The following is a 25,936-nucleotide window of genomic DNA, read 5'->3' on the forward strand; positions in this document are numbered from 1 at the left end:
GTAATGATTGTATTAACATTTCTTTTCTACACTCAGAGCGCCACCATAAATCATCGTTGATCAGATCCTGAGGATTTGGATTGGACATTTGGATCTGTCATGTTCTTTTTGATATTGTGAAAAAAAACAAGTGTCTTAACGTGACTCAGCAAAGGGGAACATAAAACCGTGACACTGAAGAAAAAACATGCTCGCTGATTCACAATGTGGTTTGAATCATTTCATATTAAGATTTACTGAACCATGGTCACAGGGGAGTTGTAAAAAAAATATATAATTGCAAATGATTAATATTTTAGGCTTTGAGCAACAGAACTTTTTAGCTTCCTGATTAATGCACTGGGGCCCAACACAATGAGCTTCCAGTTTTTGTTCTCCTGGACAGTATTTGTTCCTAGGGTTCCCTTGGATCCCCTCTCTGCACGGGGCCCTTGGAATCATCTGACAATCACATCCATCAATGGCACCCCTGTCATTATAAGGGAACCAGCTAACTTTGTGATTTGAATTATGGCAGCATGCTGCTACAGTGGGTAGTGCGGCTGTGTCACAGCTCCAGGGTTCCTGGTTTCATCCTGAGTTTAGGTTACACAATTGAGTTTCTGTGCATGTTCTCTAGTTTCTTCCCCCCTCCCAATAATATGCCAGTAGATAGAATGGCTAGGTGTAAATGTGTGTGTGCATGGTGCCCTAAGTGTATTCCTGCCTCACATCCACTGTTCCTGGGACAGGCTCTGATTGATTTGAATTAATAAATGATTGCACTTGACTAGTTTATTGACATTCAGATTTTTTTTTTACACTGGGCTAGATGTCTGTAAAGGTTTTTAGTGATCCTGGTCATGTTGAATGTCTCATAATATTAAGCTATGGAAAATGGACATGTATAAAATCATGAATATGTTTTGTCACTCATATAAAAGACCAGATTTGTCCTCTGGGGGAAAGAAAATAATGTATGGAACATATCCCAGCAGAGGAGAACAAATTCCCTGGGTCAGAAATCAAGTGCTTACTTACAACAGCTGGACACTCAACATCAGGGTATTCTGGTCAGAGAAGACAAGTAGTTTGAAAGAGGAAGAAAGGGTGCAATATACTGTATGTCAAACCGTCTCCAAGACTTTCTGCTATGAAATACTCCACAATAGGCTACTTGATTTTTGACTTTGCCTTTCATTTGAGATTTTCTTTATGTTCTAAAAAAGTGGTTCTTAAAGTGGGGGTCCTGGCACTCCCAGGGGTCTGTGAAGCATAACCAGCAGGTCCTTATAGTTCTTATGGTTATTTGTCTATTTGACTGGTGCCTTGAATTAAAGGGGGATTGCGCAAAACCTCAATAACTCAAAAACAAGTCAGATTATAAATAAGGTCATGGACCTATAAGTTACAATGGACCTAATATATTCTGTCAGTGGAAAAGTGAAATGGCTTTTTTTTTGGAGTCTCTAATAACTACGCAAAATATTCATATGCACATTTAAATAATGTTTGTGATACAAATCTGTGCTGAGGGGGTGTGTGGAATTTATTTTACAGTTAAAGGGGTGCATGGCTACAAAAGGTTTGAGGACCCCTGGTTTAAAGTATCCATAATTTACCAAATGATGCTGCTAGGATTCCAGCTCCTATTTCTGAGTGACCTTTAATTCATATTCTTTGCATGGATCCATGATACATGACCTCTCTGCATGTCACCCAACAAGCTATGTTCATATTCTAACTGAAACAAGTCATTTTATGGAGGTGCAGCTCGATAAAACGTGGAACACACAACACTATCATACATTTATTTACTTAACACACATACTTATTTACTTTCCAACTTTGCACAACATACCTGTACATACATAATTGTCTATTTTGTATATTGTGTTTTTGCTATTTTGTACATTGTCTATTTGTATATTGTATATTATTCTTGTCACTGTCATTCTGTTGCACTGTGGAGCTTCTGTCACTAAAACAAATTCCTCGTATGTGTAAACATACCTGGCAATAAAGCTCATTCTGATTCTGACTGTGATCACAGCAGGGCTAGCTACCTAGTACTACGCCATCACTGCCATGCGCACTTCATACTATTTAGTACGTTAGTGTTTAGTAAGAATAACTAGCCACGCCTTTCTGTCTCCTCATTGGCTAGGACTCAAACGTCGTGTCGTGATCCATATAGTGACGTGTATTGTGTAGCTACGGCGTGCGAAAAATATGTTATGAAAGCTATGTGGAAAGATGCTGATCCAATTCAGGACATCAGATTGTCTTGCACAGACTTTTGAGGGACAGAGTGGTCGATTTTGGTGAAAGGTATGTGGTTTCAGCTGAAAAATCACGGCATTTCACAGGGTATTGATTCTGTGTTTAGCGCCGCTGAGAGTAGTGGCATCTCCCGGAATCTGAGCTCTGCGGCCGGGTGAGGATTCAGGATCAGTGCGGAAAGATTAGCCGGGCCTTTACTGTTCAAATGTCATGCCTTCTGTATTTCTGTAATTGTGCACTGGCTGGAAGTGTAGCGGAAATCATCACATGCTGCTGTGAGCTGTGTAAGGAGTACAGAAGAGCGAGGGGGTAGCAGAGGAGGTAGCAGGAGTTTTGCATGGAGCTCTTTGGCTTCAGTTAGCTGCAGAATTTTAACTGAATGAAAACAAACATGAGAAACTAAATACTTTCAGGAGTTCTTCAGCTAAAAAACATTCGCTGGTACTGAGAAACCACTACTGTGAGACATTTTTAGTTGTTTTATAGTCATTTCATAGTTTTGTATAACAATTCTACCCTTCATTTGTTTATCTATCTATCTATCTATCTATCTATCTATCTATCTATCTATCTATTTATTTATTTAGTACTTGTATGAATGCTTGTAAAGTTACATTGTGTATTTAAAGGGTAATAATAATAATAATAATAATAATAATAATAATAATAATTATTATTATTATTATTATTATTATTATATGATAGTTATAGGATAAAGTTGCATTTACAGATTATCTGATATGTTTCTTTGTGCAAAATGAATGGCCACATAATGGCATTATTGTTTGCTTTATAGTTCCTCATACTGAAAGCATTTGATTGACCTACAACTCCACAGTTATGATTGAAATCAACACTAGTTTCATATTATTCGATAAGATTGCATGAACGTATAATAAACCTCTCAGAGATGTGATTTTAGAGTTGGGGTAGCAAGGCGTATTGGTGGTGTGTGTTTGTTTGTTTGTTGATCTGTTTGCAATATTTATTTATTTGGACTTCATGATGTAATGTAGTCTGTTGTGTATTTTCTGTTGTTTCTTTACCTAGTGCTCATGGGGCTGAGCCTGTCCGTCAGCTGCTTCCTGTCACTCATTTCTCTGGTTCTAAGTGTCCTTGGTGATCCCAGTGATATCAGTATCCATCACCATGACTACTGTGTGCTTGGGGCGGGGCCTGCAGGCCTACAGATGGGCTACTTCCTGTCCCAGAGTCAGAGAGATTACATAATACTGGAGCGCAATGCTGGACCAGGAAGTTTCTTCCAGAAGTGAGTAAGGTCAAACCCTGACCTTAGGAAAGAAAGTGCATAGGACAGTCTTATACTCTTTATATCAAGGGCCTGTGCAGCATCCTACATATATATATATATATATATATATATATATATATATATATATATATATATATATATATATATATATATATATATTAGTGAAGAGCTTTACAAAAGTATGCAACCACTTTGCATTTTATCACAATGGTGATATCCAGGCATCTGGGATTCAGACCAGTCCCTGGTGTGCTTCTTTACTATTCAGACATTTATCCGCTGTCTTTTTCTTAGGTATCCTCGGCATCGAAAACTCATCAGCATCAACAAAATCTACACAGGGAGGCGGAACAAGGAGTTTAACCTGCGCCATGATTGGAACTCCCTGCTGAGTCACAGGCCGGACCTGCTGTTTCAGAGATTCAGCCGGGACCTGTACCCTGAAGCTGACGCCTTTCTTCGCTACCTCTCTGTGTTTGAGAAAGAACTGGGGCTGCAGGTTAAATATAACACTGATATAGGGAGCATTCGAGCTTTGCAGTTTGGAGAAAGTGGACATAAAGGCTACATACTGACTGATCAGCATGGGGTGGATTATAAATGCAGGTATTGTGGCAGTAGTTCTGTTCCTTATGAACCATCAAACTATTCTCTAATCTGGCTTGTATGTTATGTAGAATCGTAGCCTAATTCCACAGGTCAGTGGCATACTCCCTCATAGCTAGATTCATTCCATGTTTTTTATGTTTTTTGTGTAACTATATTTTATAACTCTGTTTTGTTTAACTATATTAGTATCAAGTTGTTAAGTAAGGTATAAAACACAATGGGGTGTGCTGATACAGGACAATAATCAACTGATGGGGTCGGTGATGCAATTACCAACCCAAAGCTGATTATTTTTAAAAGGCCGACACTGGAGAGTCCTTGCAAAGAAAGCTTCACCAGATCAACAGTTGTACACTATTTAAATCCATTTATTCAGAGTGTTTGCCATACAAGTCCATGTGAATTAGCTGTTACTATAGAAACAATACTGTGTTTGAATGAACACATTAAAATATAACTAAGCAGCCTGCAGTTATCAACACCTTCTGACCAATCAGAATCGAGAAATCAGTGACACTGTGGTAACGAAGGCCATACTTTATTCCTGTGTTATTGTCTCTTCTCCTGTTCTCTGTAGAGTTCTGTTAGCGGCCACTGGGCTCTGGGTCCCAGAGGAGGTCAATTTTGTGGGCTCTAATTTAGTAGAAGGATACGAGTCCATCTCCACTGATCCTGAGGAGTACAGAGATCAAGCTGTGCTGATCCTGGGCAAGGGAAACTCTGCCTTTGAAACAGCACAGAGCATTCTGGGAAGAGCTAGCCGGATCCACTTGTATAGCCCGAGCCCGGTACGACTAGCATGGCAGACACACTATGTCGGAGACCTCAGGTGCAGTATTTTTTGTCTCACTTTAAACAGCTTTACATGCTTCATGATTGGTTTTAGGTGAATTTGTTTTTCTTGACACTCAGTAATTCACAACTGTTTTTACAGCTTAATTTTTATGTCCATCTGTCCATAACCCTTTGTGCCAAGACTTACTTTGGCATTATGTTTTTGAGAAATGTGTGGAAAAAGCTATAACTACTAAATGATTTATCTCATATGGGTGAAAATATTTGCTTGAAAATACTTTCAACTTAAAATTCCTTTTAAAAAAGCGTTATTGTCCAAATATATTGGCACTGCCTGAATCTCAGTATTAATGCAAGCCTGTTTTTTGGGACTTAAGCTTTGCTTTTGTTTGTCTTGTAGGGCGGTGAATAATGAGTTGTTAGACACGTACCAGCTAAAGTCTTTGGATGGCTTAGTGGAGGGAAGACTGGAGGACATTGCTATTGTCCGTGGAGGAAGAATGAAAAGAAGAGCTGGAAAAAATAAGACGGAGAAGTCTTCAGAGAAGAAAGAGCACCTCTATCTTACTCTGTCGGAACTTTTGGATAGCCGTAGTGTCAACCAGAGCACTAATATTACTGCAGAAAACCTGCCTGGTTACCATGACGACAACTTCTCGCTGAGACAGCCGTATGACCGTGTAATCCGCTGCCTGGGATTCCGCTTCAACTTCACCATCTTTAACGTGTATGAGCATTTTACAGCTGCCTTTGCCAAAGCAGTCATGTTGTACTATTTTAGAGCAACCTGTTGAGCCTAATAAGTAGAGAGTCATCAACACCTTTTTTTTTTCAGACCGAGTATGGGTACATGTTTTTTTGGTACTTCTCAATACTGATACCAAAATGAGTAACCAAATTAGTATTAAGTAATCAAGGATGTCACCGGAAGATTTTATTTAGCTCTGTTTATGTTGGTTGCTGTTGTGTGTTGCTAGCAATGAAGTGCTGAATGTTATGTTTAAGATGCCATTTAAGCTGTATCTTTAAAAAAAAGTGTGAGAGGGCGGGTTCCCTGATAATGCAGCCAAGTGTGTTCTTAAAAAACTGATTGTAGGGTGCCGTGAATTGCACCTTGACTCACAAGAAAAGTGTAGACCCTGGGGAGTGGGGGGGAGGAAATGTTTGTAGCTCAGTGCTCGCACAATTCATGGACATTGCACTTATTTTTAATAACCATGCTTGCTGATACCGCTCTGCACACTTAGAGCAGCCTCCTTCATGCTCTCTATTAAAGATGATGTTTAAACACTATAAGATGTTTTATCAGGTTACTTATCAGGTATTGTAGGAAGATGCTGTAGTAGTTTCTCTTAATATCTTCACAGAGCACAGTTTGCAGACTGCTTTGCTGTAATCACCATCAATAGGGTAATACATCCAGATTGCTGTCATTTAGTGTCATCTGTTTGATAGCATGACAGTGTACACTTGGCTTACATCACATACTATTATGTAATATCACATGTTGGTATCTGAGTGTTTTTTAGGAGTATGAGTAAAGGGTGAGTAAATGAGCACGGTACTGGACAGATACCCAGTATCAGTATTGGGCATCATTAGTAATAAGGATGTTATATAATCTTTGTACCACTTAAATGAGTTTGGTGAGATGCAGGTCTACATGCTGTTGATGTGTGTGATATTTGTTTTTTGTTGTTCCTCCAGCTCTGCCCGTCCACCACGCAGCAGTGTTGCTCGTGGCCGTCTGCCAGCAGTGACAGCATGGTACGAGGCCAGGGGGACGCCCAATATGTTCATCTTAGGAACCTCAGCCCACTCCAGAGACTACCGAATGTCTGCTGGAGGATTTATTCATGGATTCCGCTACACAGGTTCGCTTTCCATGTTGGGAATCTTGCTTGCAGCTTGTATGACAGTTATGTGTATGGAAATCACGTTGAGCAAGGCATATTTACTGTTAAAATGTCTTGGTGAGTGAAGCTCTTGGACAATCTATCTCTGTGCACTATTACAATAAAAATATGACTGGATATGTAAGGGATGGTTGACTTTTATGTGTTAGATTTAGGATCACTATTGATAACACTTTAATAACTTTGTCACTTTGATATTGTAGTGCGTGCTGTGCATAAGGTCTTGGAGCAACGTTACCATAACAATGCTTGGCCAGCTACCAAACTGCACACCAGTCACTTGCTGTCCTGGATTTTGAAGAGAGTGAATGAAGCATCTGGACCATACCAAATGTTTGGGGTTTTGGGGGACATTGTACTACTGCAAGGGTAAGGACAGATTCTGTTTCCTTGTCAGGAATGGAATCAGTTAGACCTTCCATCTTATTAGTGTGTTGAAATCAGAATGATCACTAACAGATGTCTCTGTCTATCAGACCTCACTGTGAGTATCTGGAGGAGTTTCCTGTGCAGGCGCTACCTCATTTTGCTGCTCTGACTGGTCGGAATGTCTCTGAGCATGGCCTTCTGGTTGTGATCATGCAGTATGGACTGAACCACACAGACACACTTGGGCCAGGCCGTGCTGAGTCAGAGTGGACCAAAGCCTGGAAGTCTAATTTCCTTCACCCTGTCATCTACTACTACAGTACACTGCCTACAGGTTAGACTAAAATAAATGGAAATGATGCTAAAAGTAAATTCAGATTTGGCAAAGCTCAGGAATATAAAACAGGTTATGTCTTAACAGGCAGGCTATGGGAGTCACTTTTGATGTCAAATAGGAGTTGATGATATGGTGATATGTATAATGTCATATGAAGACAGATGACAAATTAAAGGAAAAACCAGAATAAAGTTTGTTAGTATAGCATTGGGTCACCATGAGCCACTACAACAGCTTCTTAGCATAGATTTGACAAGTCTTTGGAACTGTACTGGAGGAATGAACATCATTCTTACAAAAGATATTCCCTCCCTGGTGTTTGGATGAAGACGTTGGACAGCACTGTCTAACATGTTGGACTACAATCTCCCAATGATGTTCAGCTGGGTTGAGATCTGGTGACTAAAGGCCACAGAATATGATTTACATTAAATGGTTAGATACATGTAAGAATAGTGAGCCCTCATGCTGTTTGGATTCAGGCGGGGTCATCCTGAGGATAGAGAGGACAAGTGGAATCAAACCATGCCAGGAAAATGCACCTGAGAGTATAAGGGAAGTTTTTCCTTTATTTTGTCACCTGCCTGTATATACAGTGCCTTCAAAAGTATTCAAACCCTTGAAAAGTCATCCGGTTCCTCTGGATTACAAATTATACTTACACAGATTCCAGGCATAATTTACAATATGCTCTTAAAGTAAATTTTTTTTTTTTCATTTTTTGTCAGCAGATCTTTAAAAAAATTACAAACAGAAAAATGCTGCTTGCGTAAGCATTCAACCCCTTCCGACTAGTACTTGGTAGAACCACTTTTTGCTGCAATAACAGCTTTAAGTCTATTGGGGTAAGTTCTTTCCGGCTTTGCACACTGTTTGAGAGTGATTTTTCACCCATTCTTCTTGGCAGATTTGCTCCAGGTTTTTCGGGTTGGTTGGATGTTGTTTGTTGGCTGCAGTCTTCAAACAGCACCACAGATTCTTAATGGGATTCAGATCTGGACTTTGACTTGGCCGTTGTATAACATTCACCTTTTTGTTTTTAACCACTCTTGCATTACTTTGGCCATGTGTTTGGGCTCATTGTCATCCCAAAAGGTGAGGTTTCTCCCAAGCTTAAGTTTTTTTTTTTTTTTTTTTTTTTTTTTTTTTAAAATCAGACTGAAGCAGTTTCTCTTGTAATGGATGGTGTTAATTGAGGTATGGCCTGCGTTAGTTTGCACCACACATAGCGCTTTGAAACTTGCCCAAATACAGTATTTTGATCTTGATCTTGGTCTTATCACACCAAAAACATATCTTCACTGGATCACTCTTGTGCTTTCATATGGCTCTTCTTGTGCAATGCTTTCTTTCTAGCCACCCTCTCCGTACAGTCCTCAATTACGCAGAGCTCTTGAAATGGGGGACCTTCAGTCCACTCTCGGCCACTGTACTCTGTAACTCCTTCAGAGTGACTGTTGGCCTTACTGTAGCTTTCCTCACCGATCTCTGTCTCGTTTTTGCAGTTTTGAGGGAGGGCCTCGTCTAGGTAGTGCTTGGGTGGTGTGATGCAACTTCCACTTTCTCACTATTGATATTGATCCAGGGTTTACCTCTTAGATATAATTGTACACCCTATTTTTAAGTTATTCTATTCTATCCTTTAACTTCTATAGAATGCTTCTTAGTCATCATTTTCACTCACATTCACTTTCCTTCAGACTGACAGTCTCTTCAGTGAAATTATTTTTGTCCAGAAAAATGGGAGCTCTTTTAATATTTCACAGGTGTAGGCCAATTATAAGTCAATTATGTGATCGATAAGGGTGAAGGTGAAGGTACTTGTGGCCAAGTATGGTGACCCATACTCGGAATTTGTGCTCTGCATTTAACCCATCCAAGTGCACACACAGTAGTGAACACACACACACCGTGAACACACACCCGGAGCAGTGGGCAGCCTTTTTTTTGCTGCGGCGCCCGGGGAGCAGTTGGGGGTTCGGTGCCTTGCTCAAGGGTCTCACCTCAGTCGTGGTATTGAGAGTGGAAGAGAGCGCTGGTCATTCACTCCCCCCACCTACAATCCCTGCCGGACCCGAGACTCGAACCCACAACCTTCAGGTTGCAAGTCCGACTCTCTATCCATTATTCTTCAGTTTCTTTCATCTGGAGCTTCTGGAACTGGCGGGTTGAATACTTATGCAAGCAGCATTTTTCAGTTTTTGATTTTCTTTGAAACACTTGCTGACCAATAATTAATTTTGACTTTGAAATTCAGTGTAAGAACATGAGTTTGCAAAAAATAAATAAATAAATATGTATATAATGTTTGTTATTCAGACAAATCCGATAAATTCCAGGGGGGCTGAACACTTTTGGAAGGTACAAGAGAGAAATGTATGTTTTGGCACCCAGTCATTTACTTGTTTTTCATAACAAAGGAGTTGGTCAGTGGTTTGGTAATACTGATGATGGTATTCTCAGAAAAGCAGACTGACACAATTTATTGCTATGATATACTGATAGACACCTACAGTATGTAAAAAAACCTATTGAAGTATGTTACTTGTAATTTAGGTGTAATTTCCATCATGGCTTTCAATCATCTGGGTCATTTTGACACTTCAAGTAGTTTTAATGTATTATGCCTTGCACAAGCATGTTGTTGTGCTAATCTGTATTGATACATTACTGCCTTTAATCTAATCTTCCACAGAGAGAGATATGAGGCAGCGTCCAGTTGGATGGCCTCTGCCACGTCCTGATGCTGTGCATCACATGGTCGAAGACTTCCTGACTGAGTGGGACCAGCCCGTGTCTCACAGTCAGCCCCTGCGTCGCTTCCTCGAGCACTGCCTTCGGACAGACCTCAGGGCGTTCTATGCAGGTGTGTAGATTGTCTAGGAAGAGTTTTTGTACTGTTTTCAGGTCATTTTGAAATATCTAGACATGAGGCAGCTTATTGTTGGCATTATTGTTGTCTTATATTAAAAGTGTTGAAAGAAAGAAATTGTGCATACCAATATTTGCAGCCAAATTTAGGGCAAAATATTTGAGTTAGATAATAAATTTAATGGAAAATATATCACTATACAATGCTATACATCTATATATATATATATATATATATATATATATATATATATATCACCGTGTCTCACTGTGTGTAAATATTTACAATAAACTACTATTATTTATTTATTTATTTTTTTTTTCCTCTTAAGAATCCTGCTTCCAACTTTCCCTCACCAATCTCAAGCCCCCCATCTTCTGCCGTCAAGGCTACTTAAACAAAGCAGGCATTGTGGGTAATAGCCACCTGTGGCAGCATGCCCGTGAGGCAGGGCTCATGCCAAATCATCATAGATCAGTTCTTCGTGCTAATGATGGGTCATTTTCTGAATACCTGTCACAAACTGGAGCTGCGGTGACTTCAACAATCAACTCTGATCTCTAAAGCGAGTAAAACAAGCCAAAGACTGATTCTCTCATAAAGTTATTATGAAATATATTTAATTATGAAATATCAGTATTTACCTGTACCTCTTAATGATATTTACTTAACCAAATGCCTCATATTTTTCCAAAATCGTTATGACACTATAATTTGTCAGATGGTTTTTAATAATACAGTGTTGTATGTGCTGAGCTTGTGGTTTGTGTTGGATACTTAATTTATTTTTCAAACTTAATGAGTCCTGTTACCTGTATGTGTTTAACACACACAAATACATGCCACTACTGAGTGAGATCCTGTACAAAGATGTTGGTAAAACCTGGAATTCAACTAAAACTGAGTGTTCCCACTTTTACTTCTTTCTTTTTCAGTTTCAAAGTGAAAGTGCCATTGAGACTTTTACAACTACACATGTATCTGTAAACAAAAGCTGTTAGCTGAAAGACAGTCGAGCTGTACCAATGTTTTGAATGAAAGAATATAACACAATAGTGCATTAACATTGGGATTAAGAACATTGCAACAATATTTTATTATTAAATAATATCTGCTTTTGAAATATTATATTTAAGAATAGTGCAGTAGGTATATGTGTGTATAACGTGTTAAAATATTTTAACAAAGTTAGCAGTTAGAAATGTTTAAAAGTTGCAAGCTAAGTTTCACTGAAACTGTAGCGCTTCCTCGAAGACTACAACATTGTGATTGGCTAAAGGAACACCAACGACCAATTTGATTGGCTGTGCTGTCTCATTGCTTGAGCAATCGCCGTGTTTCTTACTGGGTTGAAGAGCTAACATGAAACAGGCGACATTTTGGCTCTGTAACACACTAACGACCGGTTGATTAACATATCTATTTTGAACCACAGTGGAATTGTAGCTGAGTTGTTTCTCTGACAACCGGAACAAGTAATGTAGCTCCTAAGCAGATTCTTAGGCACCGCAGCAGTTTTTTTTCCAACTCCACTATCGAGCTAATAGGCTGTGTGCATATGTGAATGCGCTACTGTTAGTTTGCGTAATGCAGAGAAACAAACTTGTATGTGTTAAATGACTCGGTGAGTATGGAGGGGTCCGACGACGAGCGGTCCAGTTGTGAGGGCGAGTACATGCTGAGGAACTCGCCGCAGAAAGAAGTAAAGGGAGAAAAAAGGGAGGATGGGGCAGCCGTGGGAGCTGCTTCTTCGTTTGGCTTCTCGGGTATTGACACCTTGAGCGCCCTGAAGCTCCACCGCAGCAGCCATTCGGCGGAGAAAAGCCTCCGCTACCTGCACTCTTTATGGAGCCCGGGCGCGTTACTTCAGGCCGAACCGGCTGGAGGCAAAATGACGGTGAGCAGAACCAGAAGACTGGGGAGAGTCCGGAGAAACCTGGGACCTATAGGCAAAGACCTTTACGGTAGGGTTTGGTATACTGTAATGATCTGCTTTGTCAGAAATGAATAGTATCTTCTGTACCTAATGGTGTGTTTGAGCTGTTTGAACTGGAACAGGCTGCTATAACATGCAGTCCTATTAGAGAAACCCTGTTGGTTATGCAAAACATCTTTCCCTAATCACTGATGTGTATCTCCAGCACAGTAGTCCTATTATTGTTTCCTTTAACTCCCTCTGCTCTCCTTTCAGCTGTGAAGAGGCTCAGAGAAGCAGCCAATAGCAACGATATTGACACTGGTAGGAAGTACAGACAGTAAACAGACCCCTCCTCTAGCAACCATTTAAATATATGAAGCATATTTGAATTTGGGTTTCTTTTCAGTTCGTAGGTTATTGCAGGATGGCATTGACCCATGCGCGGCAGATGACAAGGGAAGAACTGCTTTACATTTCTCCTCCTGCAATGGCAATGAGAGTATTGGTAAGCCACTGGTGGTTTGAGAGATGGTCTTCAAATACTCCCAGAAGTTAATGAGAGATTTTGCTCTCAATACACAATTCACTACCATATTGTTGATGTTCCTTTGTCCTCTGGTGTTTCCTGCTCTGCTCTCTGCATCAATATAGTTCAGCTGTTGCTAAGCCATGGTGCCGATCCAAACCAGCGAGACAGCCTTGGGAACACTCCTCTTCATCTTGGTAAGGAAGTCCCATAATGATATTCAGACCTGCAGATCTTCACAAAATTTGTACATGAGTTCTGCATTTTAACATATGTCAGTATGAGTTATCACTCAAAAAATATGCCAGCAGTTGTGCAGGTCTGATCCCCTCTGGAGGCCCTGGCCTTCTCTATCACACATTAGCAATCTTTTTGCCAGTGAAATAAATTCAACACTGATAAATAATCAGTGTATGTTTGACTTGGCTATCGTTAGACAAGTATATCGTTTACATCTGTTAACTATATTTATTAGGGATGGACTGTAATTTTGTCCATCGAAAATTCTTTGGCAAAAAAAATTTTCAAAAAGGCTGAAAAAAGGGATTAAACAACAGTGAAAATGTCAGCAGTATTTACAGTCATGGGGCTGCAGACTTGTATTTCTGACTTTCATTTTGAATGCAGTTGCAAGTAATTTTACATCCTTAAGGCTCATGCAAGCAGCTTGAAAGTGCTTATTTAATTAAAGAAAGAACTTTCATACATGTCATAAAATAATTTAAAAGTGTGTTTATATGTTAATTGGATTTTTTTGGGGAAAAAAAAATCACAGACAACAAGGAAGCCGTTGATCGGCACTAGGATCCACCCAAACCAAACGCATACATGACAGCCTTTGTCGTGCTTTGACAATCTGTTCTCTTGGGTAAGGCACTTGTATGAACCCTGCATTCTGTTAATATAATGTGTGCAGTTTGAATGTATTCTGGTTTAAATTGCCTCTGCAGCTGCCTGTACCAACCATGTGCCTGTCATCACTACTTTACTGAGAGGAGGTAAGATATAATTGTAATAAAAAGGTTTTGATGTGAACAGCAAGCAAATTAAACCTTTTCATGTACCTAAACTCAAACTATTTTTCTCATTAATTACACACACACTAGAGGACTAAGCAAATTCTAAAATTACAAGTGTATTTTAGGTGCTCGTGTAGATGCATTGGACCGTGCAGGAAGAACCCCTCTGCATCTTGCACGCTCGAAGCTCAACATTTTACAGGAAGGAGAGTCCCGTAGCTTGGAAACCTTACGAGGAGAAGTCACTCAGGTTATTAAGTCTTAATATGCTAATGCACTGCTTCAGAGATCACATTTTATTAGTCATGCTGCACCTGTCCTGGGCCCTACTAGTCCAGGCTTTCACTTTCACTGGCATTTAGTTTTAAATAGTTATGAATTGTTATTAGTTAAGAAAAGCAAATGAAAAGAAATCTGTTGTTTTTAGCCAGTCTACTGGTCTAGCTGGATTTAGGTGATATACACTCACGGAGCCCTTTTTAGGAACACCTGCACACCTACTTATTCATGCAATTATCTAGTCAGCCAATCGTTTCGCAGCAGTGCACTGCATAAAATCATACAGATATGGGCCAGCAGTTTTGGGTAATGTTCACATCAACCACCAGAATGGGGGAAAAAATGTGATCTCAGTGATTTTGAATGTGGCATGGTTGTTGGTGCCAGACAGGCTTGTTTGAGTATTTCTATAACTGTTGATCTCCTGGTATTTACAAGCACAACAGTCTCTAGAGTTCACTGGGAATGGTGCGGTAAAGAAAAACATACAGTGAGCTATATTCTTCGGTGGCCTTCCGAGTCACCGGATCTGAATCCAATAGAACACCTTTGGGATGTTGTGGAATGGGAGATTCACAGCATGAAAGTGCACCTGAAAAACCTGCAGGAGTTGCATGTTGCAATCAGAATCTCAAAGGAATGTTTCCAACATCTTGTGAAATCCACGCCACGAAGAATTGATGCTGTTTTGCGAGGAAAAGGAGGCCCTACCCAGTATTAGTATAGTGTTCCTAATAAAGTGATCAGTGTGTGTAGATTTCAGATAAATTGCTACACAGCATCGGAGTACAGGTGGTGTACTAGCATTTAAAAAGTGCATTTATGTTTTAATAAATAGAGCAGCTCACAAGGCAAGGGCCCAACAATAGTTCTCATGACAGGCCTGGGATTTGAACCTACAATCATCATTAACATTTATAACACACAACCTTAATCATAGAGCTAGCACAGACAAATTTGTTATAATGAAAAGGATGATAATTTGGAGTTCAATTTTATGTGAAACTTCCCCATGGAAGCATAAATCAAAAGTCATTTAAAATAGTTTAAACTATAATTCATCCATTTCTTTTTGGTTGTGAGACTAACATCTCCCTTCACTTTTACTGAAATACTGTGTTCCTTGCAGATCATTCAGATGCTGCGTGAATACCTGAACGTGATGGGCCACAGTGAGGAGCGAGAGAAGCTGGAGCATATTTCTACCCAACTACAACACACCCGCACTAAAGAACAGGTTATAATCACTACTAGAGTTCAGAAGTGGGCACACACTCCACAGAAATTGTGGGAAATCAGTTTTTGTCTATCGTGCAATCTGATAGAATATGATATCTGAATAAGTTTGAAGTCTTGCAGTTGTTTGTTTGTATCAGCGCTGATCATGTCCACATTTCATAATAATATCTTCTTCAGTCCATCACATCTATCACAGGAGAATGAGGAAAATTCCACGCTTTAAAATCTTTCATATTGATACTGCACTAGAGTTCTTCTGACATCTCTTCAACTCTTGTTTTTTTGTGTGGGAAATAGTTTATTTAGTACATATACAATACTTGCAAGCAAATACAATAAATGCTTACATGAGAGCAGGTGGCAAACCATAGTTTCCATTCTAATCCATTGCTTCAGTGTATAGTTTGACAAACTAGTCATTTTCATTAATAGTTTGATTGTTATCATTATCGTTAAGGCCTGATACTAGAATGGATGATCTCAGTTGCATATTTATTTATTTATTTTTATTTTAAAAAGCTGATTTTTATGTAACTCTGCTCATCTCTCTGCACTGTACACAGGTGGATGAGGTGACTGACTTACTGGCCAGCTTCACATCTCTAAGTATACAAATGCAGAATATGGGAGACAGGTAGAGAAGAATGGCCATGGAGGCTTACAGAAGGCTGGATGGGGAAAAAGTACCTGAGATATTTATTTACACATGACATATGTTGTATAATTTTAACAATTTGGTCAGTTGTACAAAGTGTATGACTAAGTCAATGGCCTTCAAATGCCTTTTTTTTAATATCTTTTTATTTTGCGTTGTCTGTATATTTGTTCAGTCATTATTGTTCACTGTAAACCTTTTTTGTTTTATGTTGAACATGTATCAGACAATGACAATAAAAAATGATGTCCAAATATTTGTTCATAGTCCGTTGTATTCTATAAACAATTATAGTAGCAGTGTACAATAGCATGGCATGAATGCATAGCCTGAAGGTGAGCATGTGTGAGGCTGAGTGCTTGTTTTCCTGTCACACTGGAGCCGCTGTTCATTGTAGACCCTCCTCTCAGCTCCTGCTTTGTTGTGGACTCAAATCAAAGATGGCGGCTGGCGCCGTTTAAATCCGGCCATCAGCGAAGGTAATTTTAACATTTATTTACACCTACGTCATGTTTTTGCTTCTCATAAAACCCTTGCGCCTTGCATGTTTTTTAAGGCGCTGTGGTAAAGAGGTAAAATGCACGGCGCAATGGTCGCTTATTGAATCCTAACGGTTTTTCGGCCTGTATGAAGTGCAAACCGCGGGCTTTCGTCGCTAAAACAGCCCGCTGTATGTAGCCCATCCTGGGCTGTCGGATTCTGTGCACTTCAAACAAGGGAGAGTCGGACCCCGGCGGAGCCAAGGGGGTGTGTTTGTGTATCCTTTCGAAAGGAGGCGGGAAATGGCCACTCGATTAACGACGAACATCAGCTCGCCTTTTAATTTTAGCGGAAACAGTTTCCGTGTGATGAGACGCAAAGCGCCGGGCGATTTTCACAGCGCGGTAAAAACCACACAGTAGCATTATTACCATCCTCCCCGTCTCCGCCATGTCCTCTGACACATACAGTGGCAGCACTCTCTCAGTATTAATCTGTTTAATTAGCAAAGTTAGACTGGCATACTGTTATCATACAGCAGACATGCACTGGGGAGGAAAAACCCTGTGACAGTTCTTTAAGTTTTGTGTCCTGCCTAACTTCTCTACACACCACGAATATTACTCTTACATGTAACTAAAACTGCTAGGACTTAGGAAATTATTAGAACGTGCATATTTTGTTAATATAAGTCTATACACTTTTCTAGAGGGGTAAAAAAAAAAAAAAACAAAACCCAGGGGTCTCAGCTGGGTCACCTGCCATGAACAAGTTTGTTCTCTGGGGTAGTTTTTGTTTCTTAAGATTCCCTTGGGCCCCCTGTCCTTGGAATAATTTCCACCTTTCCATGGCTCTAGCCTTGTGAGTGATATTTTGGTGCCTTCTTTTGTTGAATTCTACAAATAATCTTTAAGATTTCCCCAGAAAGAACAACTACAAACTTTTCTATTCAAATAGTGCAGTGACTGGGTAACCCTTGAGCCATTTTAAAGTTTCCTGTACACAGACAATTTGTATCTTTTAAGCTGCTTGACTGAGATGCTAACAGGTTTTTTTTCTGTCCAAACAGACTGATTGGTGAAACCTAGTCAGTGACTGAAGGCTGATCATGGAATTTGACGAGATAAAACGGAAAGGTGTAATGGGTGAGAAATCCTTATTATCTGACCCGATTCCTTATTATTAAAACTGATGAGAAATAGACAAATGAAGTGTTAAATGCTGTTTTTATTTGTCTCTTATCTTTTCAGAGATGTCGGGTATAGAGGGAGAGGTAGGTCTGGTGGCTGGTCGCAGTCAGAGGGAGAAAAGGCGCTCATACAAAGATTTATTGAGAGAAGAGGAAGAAATAGCTGCACAGGTGTGCAAAACCTCTGAGAGAAACAGTGAGGTAACAGCAGGGAGATAGAGACAGGAACAGTATACATTAGGTTGAGGACTTTTCCAGTCCTGTCATTCAGAAGTAGTTTGGGTAGGTCTTGTCTTTGTCTTTTCAAAACCACGATGCCACTGCATATAATGTAGTTCATTATATCAGTACATCATTGATTACAAGCTACTAATAAGAGGTTTTTGGTAACTTCAGCGGGGCGGACTTAGCACTAGGCAAAGGTAGGCAACTGTCTTGCGCCCCCAGAAGCCAATGGCCCCTTAAAAATACAAATTATATATATATTCCTATATTTTGCCTGGGGCCCCCAAATCACTAAATCCGTCCCTGAACTTCAGTAGGGTTATAGGTAACATAATGTAAGGTTACATCTTAGGTAGAGGTGACATTTGAGATGAATGAGTCTTGATTTCATCTTGACTTTCTGTCCCCTTTTCCACTTGGCGTTTACAAAGTAGAGTAGGTGTTGTTCGTAACTGAAGTAGAAAATATGTTTTTTCCTCATAAGATTTTGCTTCTGTGATATTTTATTGATTCCTGTTTATTCTGTCAATAATTAGGACTCTGAGTTGATAGTGATGGGTGGAGATTTACATAAAAAGAAGAAGAAGCACTCAAGTGATGAGTACCATTATAGAGGTAAGTGTAATCGAGACTATAAACCAGGACAAATACTGGTTTACCCCAAGGCGGTGGGTACATGGTCAGACAGGTATGTATAATACCAAGGTCACAATATTCATTCCATCTTTCCTCAGACCACCATGGCTCAGGCCCTCCTCATAAGAAGAAGCGTAAGTCCTCTGAACGCTCACCCTCGCGCTCGTCATCATGCTCCTCTCAGCCGGCCCACTCTACAGATACTGCTATGGGCCTCTTGCAGGCTATCACCTCCCCAATGGCCACAGGCTCTGAGCCTGTCCCCAACATTCATAAAAAACCCTCTTACCCTCCTCACTCCTCACATTCCTCCTCCAAAGATCGTAAGCGTGAAGGCAGCTCCAAGAGTGGCCACTCTTTCTCCCACTCTTTCTCTCATTCCCGCCATCCGAGTTCGTCGTCGTTGTCTAAGAAGCATTCTTCGTCCACCTCGTCTTCTTCTAAGTCTTCCTTGTTCCATGCCGGAGCTGGGAGGGGTGAGCCACTTACACTGCGAGATGGTGAGGGGCTGAAAATGAAGCTCATCCTTTCGCCCAAGGAGAGGAACGAGGGAGGAGAGTCAATTGAAGGATTCCCTTTCCCTGCACACCCATCTTCAGGGAGTATGGGACATCATTCCTCCTCTGGCATCAAAAAAAGTGGGATGAAGAAGGAGAAGGACAGGGACCGAATGACAACATCTAAACCACCAAAGAAGAAACAGCACAGCCGAGAGCCTCTGCCTATGGTGGGGAAAGAAGTAGAAGTGGAGGGTAGGAGAAGTTTTTGCTCATCTTTATACCAGCTTAAGAATAGTAGATGGATCACCATTACTGTGTAACTATATGTACATACTATCAACATTGTTGTAGTGACAAAGTTAAAGAATTTCTGTATGATTTTTTCTGATACTGTTTTGCAGGTTTGTACTTGAAAGAATACTACAATTATTTCAACCTAATCTCTATCCACTGCATCTGTAGCATATGTTTGATTTCTCCAGGCTTATTGCAATAATTTGCCTTCTAGGACAGTATGGTGGATCTGTGGCACAGGTGGGAGATTGTTCATCCTCAGGAGGGGAGCTAGAGGCAGGTGAACTGATCATTGATGACTCTTACACGCACCTTTCATCTAAAAAGAAGAAAAAAAGCAAAAAAAGCAAAAAGAAAAAGGACAAAGAGAAGGACAGGGACAAGGATAAAAGCTCAAAAGAGAAGAAGCACAGCAAAGGAGGAAATGCAGAAAAGAAAGGATTTAAAGGTAAGCGTTAAGGTAAAACAGTTAATCCTTTTCTGCTGATTTATGATTGTAAGTGACAGTCCTGTATTGCTAAACAAAGCTGAGTTGAATTTTATGTGCCTGTTTGTTTTCTTCTGTTTTCATAGGGGACTCATCCAGAAGCCACTCCCATTCCCACAGCTCGTCCAATCACAGTACCTCATTAGGGACATACACTATGGCTCCAGCAATCCCCTTGCATCATCATCAGGGTGCTGACGTGATGATGGTGAAGAAGAAAAAGAAGGAGGAGAAGGAGAGGGACAAGCATGACAAAGACAAGGTGATGCTTCCCTACACACCTGAAAAGGCCAAAATATAGAGAGAAATTACAGAGGTGAATTTGGTGTCATCCATCCAGTGTGATATAAGTGAGGTCAAAAGAAAATGGGTTGACACAAAACTGAGTAAAAAAGGTATTACTGCTAATTGACAGAGTTTCTCTGCTACTGGGGGAGGCCAAACCATGACAGGCTTTCTAAAATTTACTAGATGCTGTGGCAAATGGACCCGACTTACCGAGCACTTTATTAGGAACATCTAACATCTACCTGTACATCTACTCATTCATGCAATTATCTAATCAGCCAATGGTGTGGCAGCATCGCAGTGCATAAAATCATGCAGATATGGGCCATCAGCTTGCATGATACTGCACCATGTCACCAACCAAAAGTCATCTCAAACTGGTTTCCTGAACATGACAGTGAGTTCAGTGTTCTTCAGTGGCCTTCTGATTCACCAGATCTGAATAAAACAGAACACCTTTGGGATGTGGTAGAATGGGAGATTTGCAGCATGAAAGTGCACCTGAAAAATGTGCAGGAACTGCATGATGCAATCGTATCAACATGGACCAGAATCTCAAAGGAATGTTTCCAACATCTTGTGGAATCCATGCCACAAAGAATTGAGGCTGTTCTGAGAGCAAAAGGAGGCCCTACCCAGTATTATTACAGTGTTACTAATAGTAGGATATAAACCTTTTCCAAATTTACAGGATTTTCATGAATACCAAAATGATTGTGTAAATGCCCATATGAGCTGTTTATGCACAAGTCTGTTCATATCTAGCTTGATAATTGAGGTCCATTGTTTTTGGCTAGTGGCATCCACCAGAGATGTTGTTTCGGGCAGCACAATTGGTGTTTGTGTTCTCCATTTTTGACCTGCTCTTATAATATCTGTGGTTCAATAGTGGCTTCACATCTCTGCCACTGAAGGTAACCTTCTTTTGTGCCATGGGACCTGAAGTGATGACATGTGAGACCAAAAAGCTTGTATACAATACTTTGAATTGCTATTTAAGCTTCGAGGGGTAACTCGTATCAGCACAAGTATTTTCTTTCTGAATCAGTAATGTTATTTAGGAATTTTTTACACAAATTTACATATTGCGGGTATAAACTTTACTGATTATGACTGGACTACTTTTCCAAAAAGCCACATTCAAGCACCAGCAGCACGCACTCATCCTGATCACATTGTTTAACAGGACGGTACTTGATTCTTTCAGAAAAAGAAGAAGAGTACGACAGCTTATCAGGTGTTCTGTAAAGAGTACAGGGCCAATATAAATGCAGAACAGCCTGGACTTGGTGAGTGCTGCATTAAATCAAATACAGACCTTTCATTACATTACTCTTATGCCATATTTATGTTGTGTTGTTTGTTGTGTGTGTGTTTTTTTTTTTAATGTAATTGCTTATTTTAATGAGATGATATTTTTTTATACATGGTTGGTTGTATACATGGGTACATTACATTAATACCACTACTTGTAAATATACAGTGCATAAGGTAATCACTAAGTCTATGCCCATGGTTCTGCAGTGTTTGGGGAACTGAGCAAGAAGCTTGCAGAGGTTTGGAAACGTCTACCTGAAAAAGATAAGCAGGTCAGTAATCTGTTTCTACTTCGTTGTGGCAATTAATTGTGCTCAAACATGTTAGCTTCTCTGTTATTATTTCTTCATAACTGCAAGTTGAATTATTAGTGTCATTAATGTTTAAATGATTGCTTGCCTCTGCCTGCAGATCTGGAAGCAAAAAGCTCAGTATCTGCAGCATAAGCAGATTAAAGCTGAGGCCACTACAGTCAAACAGAAGACTTCCTCAACAGATAACAAAATCAAAAGTAAAATCTTCATTTCTATGGTTTTTCCCATAACATTGTCTCAGTCATTTTACATCAAAAACAAGCCAGGACTTTTTATTCTGCACCTGAAAAAGGACTGTACTGAGTTTGTTTATTATTTATGACTCCACTTGAAAAAGACAACCTGAAAGTTATATATATTTTTTTTAATTCAGTTTTGCTACCCCTTTCCTTCTCTTTCTAAGGCTCCAGTAAGGTTGTGAGTATGGGGGCGGGGTTGACCTCTCCAAGCCGCTCTTCTCTGACCATCCGGGTACCAGAGGTTGACCCCATAGATGCTGCTGCCCATCTGCAACTCCTTGGGGAGTCCCTCTCTCTCATTGGACACAGGCTACAAGAGACAGAAGTGAGTGCACAGTGAAAACAGTATCTCTGAAGCTTCTGAAATTCGATGCTTTTCTGTACTATTTGTATTATTCAATACCGTGCCCTCCAGATTTATTGACAGCCTTAACAAAAATGAATATGTAAGATAAAAAAGACAATAGGAGAAACTATTTATCTTTGTTCTAACAAAAATCATTCTCATTAGAGCTCCTTTTTTTAGGTAGTAGTATTTCCTCTCATAAATATACAGGAAAATGTACACTATATGGCCAAAAGTATGTGGACATCTGACCATCACACCCATATGTGGGTCTTCCCCAAACAGTTGCCACAAAGTTAGTAAGCACACAATTGTATAGGATGTCTTTGTTTGCTGTGGCATTAAAGTTTTCCCTTCACTGGAATTAAGGGGCTCAAACCTGTTCCAGCATGACAGTGCCCCTGTGCCCAAAGCGATATGCATGAAGACATGGTTTGCCAAGGTTTGAGTGGAAGAACTTGAGTGGCCTACCAAAGCCCTGACTTCAACACCACTGAACACCTTTGAGATGAACTGTAATGCAGATTGTGCTCCAGATTTTCTTGCCTGACATCAGTGCCTCACCTCACTAATGCTCTTGTGGTTAAATGGACAAATCCCCACAGCCATGTTCCAAAATCTAGTGGCCTTTCTAGAACAGTGAAGGTTATTATAACATGGTCAGAAAGCACGTATGGGTGTGATTTTTTTGGATGTTCATGTTTGGGATGTTCAGAAACCACATATGGGTGTGATGGTCAGGTGTCCACAAACTTTTGGCCATATAGTGTATATATGAGTTTGCACACAAGTAAAATCCCTTTGTTATTTATTACCATGGGAAAACCAAATAACTTTCAACACATAAGAGACAAGTTTCAAAATCAACTATTAAACACAGCTTACTAACACATAACAAGCATTTGTTTGATAGCATTGTGATGAAGCCTGAACTTCACCAAGTGTCATTAGAACAACAATTGGCATCATGTGTTGTGGTCAGATCAGACCAAAATGTCAAACCTTTTGGTGAGACACACCATCAATGTGTTGGTCACCTGAAAAGCACCCGATAGCCACTGTAAAAAAAAATATGGAGGTGAATCATTGATGTTTGGGGCTGTTTTGTGGCTGGTGGTTCAGGGCTCTTGTGAAGATTGATGGCATCATGAATTCTGCTATGTACCAGGATATTTCATCCCAAAACCTGGTTGCCTCTGCCAGGAGGTTCAGACCTGGCCACAGATAAAGCTTTCAGCAAGACAACGAGCCTAACATACAATAACCTTCTCGGTCTCTCAGGATTCGAATCCTACAGAAAACTTGTTAAAGAGGGAAGTCCACATACACAAACATTAAAATATAAAGAAGCTTTACCCTCTACCCTCCAATCGTGTTAGACATTACAGGAAGAGACTCAGGATCATATTCAGAGTTTAGTTACTCACATGTGATGAGGAGTTAATAATGAAATTGTGTGGTGTTTAGACCTCAGAGATAACCATGGACTGAAGCACTCCTCCAAGCAATGTGGAGGATTTGCGGATGGGACGGAGTTTGCCTTAAAGAGGCGTGTCTCAGTTGCGAATGATTCCAGACTTAAGCACATTTTTCTTGCTTGATATTGGTTTGATTGAGTGGCATTCATGCAGCAGTATATTACATTTCTATTAGATGTTTTTTTATAATCATATTAGTCTTCAGGTAAGGAAACAAATGCTATCAGGCAGCTCAAAATATTAATTGTAAGGGTGTAGATAATTTTGAAACTAATATTTTGTAGTAGTAAAAAATTTTTTGTGTTTGGAAAAAATGTGTAAAAAAGCTATACAATTTCCCTGTATGTTTGAACTCCAGGCCTACTCTGCATAATCCTTAAACTAAGGCTTGTCCTCTTCTCTTGCAGGGAATGGTAGCAGTGTCTGGCAGTCTCTCTGTCCTGCTAGACTCCATTTTGTGTGCTCTCGGGCCATTAACCTGCCTCACTGCTCAGGTCCCTCAGCTTAATGGCTGTCCCCGCAGCGTCTTGGTGGGACACACGTACACACACCCACATCCATATACACTCAATGTCCACTTTATTAGGAACATGTGTTCAACTGCACATTCATGCAGTTATCTAATCAACCAATCATGTGAACATTACCTGAAGCTCTTGACCTGTATCTGCATAATTTTTCAGCAGCACTGCGCTGCTGCCACATGATTGGTTGATTAGATAACTGCATGAATGTGCAGTTGAACACGTGTTCCTAATAAAGGGGGCAGTGAGTGTATATATATATGCTTTATGGCACTGACTATGAAATCTAACTGTTTTTCTTTTATTTTGCAGTCAAACACGCTGGACAACATAGCATACATCATGCCAGGACTATGAGACTGGAGAACAGATGACCTTACTCCAATTGCACTTCATAAGAAACAGGACTCATAAAAAACAACCTAATTTTTAGGAGCATGAAACAAATGACAATTTCTGACAGTTTATTTTTGTTAACAATGCACCAATCAGGTCTGGGACAAAAGCATTGGACTTTTGTAGACGTAGAACTGTTTTTAAATCTTAAAATGTTTAATATTTTTAAAACTGTAATTCTTTAATATTTTTAAAAAAGGGATCAGAAATCTTATTCGAGGGAACATGTCTATGTCAGGTTATTAGATTTTATTGTTTTATTGTTTTAGCGTGTCCCAGTGAACGTATGCATGTGTGTATGTTTATGTGAGTGTGTTGTGTGAAAACATACTTTTATTATGTAAAGAGCAATTTATTTTTATGAAGATGTGTACAGTTTTATGTCTGGGCCCAAGGCTGTTTTTTTTTTTTATTTTATTTAAAGTTAAATTAATAGAAACAAACAGTAGTTTAACTGCAGTAGTCCTTTTACAGCCAAACTGTTTTTATACTTGTAAAATGTAATATGTTTTAATTTGTTTATAGTAAAAGCATGTATGGAATAATTTTGGAAGTGTGACCGAGCAAGTTGCTGTAATGCATAGATTTAGAAGCACAAAGCTGTACAGTTCATTATTACTAATATTTTTCCCCAAACTGTTACGAAGATGCAGGGTGGATTTTATTAGATTTCAAGTTACCTTTTTTGAGCATGTTTATTCTTTTTGGAATTTTAGTTGCAATACATATTTTAAATCCCTTTCAAATATTTGATCAAAAATGTTCAGATGTTCTGCTTGTTTAGGTTTTTACAAAGTTTTTGTGCTCCATATTATGAAGAAAAAACCCCCACAGAACAGAGAAAGGTTTTTTTTTTTCCCTGTAGTCTTTAATTACATCTGTGTACTTGCACAGCCATAGGCATCAGCTTTAATTAATGTAGGAGAGGCAGCCTAAGCATGTAATAATGACATGTTGCTGCTTGTACAATGACTTTCTATCTTTGCTAGTCTGGCAGTCTTCTTGTAACCCCTGGCATTTTAGCTCCTGTTCTTAAAAAAAAAAAAAAAGTGCCTTAAAAGGGAATGAATAGTTTGAAAGACACTGTGTTTCAGCTTTGTGTGCACTAATGTGCAAGACTTCCTCTCTCTCTCGCTGTGTGTGTGTGTGTGTGT

The 25,936-nt window shown here is 39.7% G+C and overlaps 3 protein-coding genes across 8 annotated transcripts; all 3 read left to right on the plus strand.

Moving 5' to 3' along the window:
• The first annotated feature begins 2,165 nt into the window (after positions 1-2,165).
• foxred2 (FAD-dependent oxidoreductase domain containing 2) lies at positions 2,166-11,349 on the plus strand. Of its 2 annotated transcripts, none has more exons than XM_034310072.2 (10): positions 2,166-2,416; positions 3,313-3,532; positions 3,830-4,141; positions 4,722-4,973; positions 5,340-5,666; positions 6,647-6,813; positions 7,059-7,224; positions 7,332-7,558; positions 10,257-10,427; positions 10,765-11,349. In XM_034310072.2, exons 2-10 carry the CDS (start codon positions 3,318-3,320, stop codon positions 10,995-10,997), a joined length of 2,070 nt encoding a protein of 689 aa, XP_034165963.2. In that variant the 5' UTR covers positions 2,166-2,416; positions 3,313-3,317; the 3' UTR covers positions 10,998-11,349. The 2 variants fall into 2 exon arrangements, with proteins under 2 accessions (XP_034165963.2, XP_026772492.3); XM_026916691.3 differs by having other exon boundaries at positions 2,166-2,310.
• A 373-nt stretch (positions 11,350-11,722) lies between these two features.
• On the plus strand, positions 11,723-16,325 carry ankrd54 (ankyrin repeat domain 54). The gene is made up of 8 exons (XM_026916026.3): positions 11,723-12,397; positions 12,625-12,672; positions 12,758-12,856; positions 13,003-13,074; positions 13,828-13,875; positions 14,022-14,146; positions 15,305-15,412; positions 15,978-16,325. Exons 1-8 carry the CDS (start codon positions 12,064-12,066, stop codon positions 16,050-16,052), a joined length of 909 nt encoding a protein of 302 aa, XP_026771827.1. The 5' UTR covers positions 11,723-12,063; the 3' UTR covers positions 16,053-16,325.
• Positions 16,326-16,441: 116 nt separating this feature from the next.
• hmgxb4a (HMG box domain containing 4a) lies at positions 16,442-25,785 on the plus strand. 5 transcript variants are annotated; one of them, XM_026916497.3, is made up of 13 exons: positions 16,442-16,548; positions 17,619-17,694; positions 17,800-17,939; positions 18,500-18,578; positions 18,698-19,351; positions 19,608-19,841; positions 19,967-20,142; positions 21,376-21,457; positions 21,693-21,757; positions 21,897-21,996; positions 22,203-22,363; positions 24,270-24,392; positions 24,699-25,785. In XM_026916497.3, the coding sequence occupies exons 2-13, from the start codon at positions 17,658-17,660 to the stop codon at positions 24,741-24,743; spliced, it is 1,896 nt and encodes a 631-aa protein (XP_026772298.2). In that variant the 5' UTR covers positions 16,442-16,548; positions 17,619-17,657; the 3' UTR covers positions 24,744-25,785. The 5 variants fall into 5 exon arrangements, with proteins under 5 accessions (XP_026772298.2, XP_026772299.2, XP_026772300.2 ...); XM_026916498.3 differs by having other exon boundaries at positions 17,800-17,909; XM_026916499.3 differs by having other exon boundaries at positions 17,800-17,822.
• The last annotated feature ends 151 nt before the right edge of the window (positions 25,786-25,936 follow it).

Source organism: Pangasianodon hypophthalmus, chromosome 13 (assembly GCF_027358585.1).
Source record: "Pangasianodon hypophthalmus isolate fPanHyp1 chromosome 13, fPanHyp1.pri, whole genome shotgun sequence".
Taxonomy (NCBI): Eukaryota; Metazoa; Chordata; class Actinopteri; order Siluriformes; family Pangasiidae; genus Pangasianodon; species Pangasianodon hypophthalmus.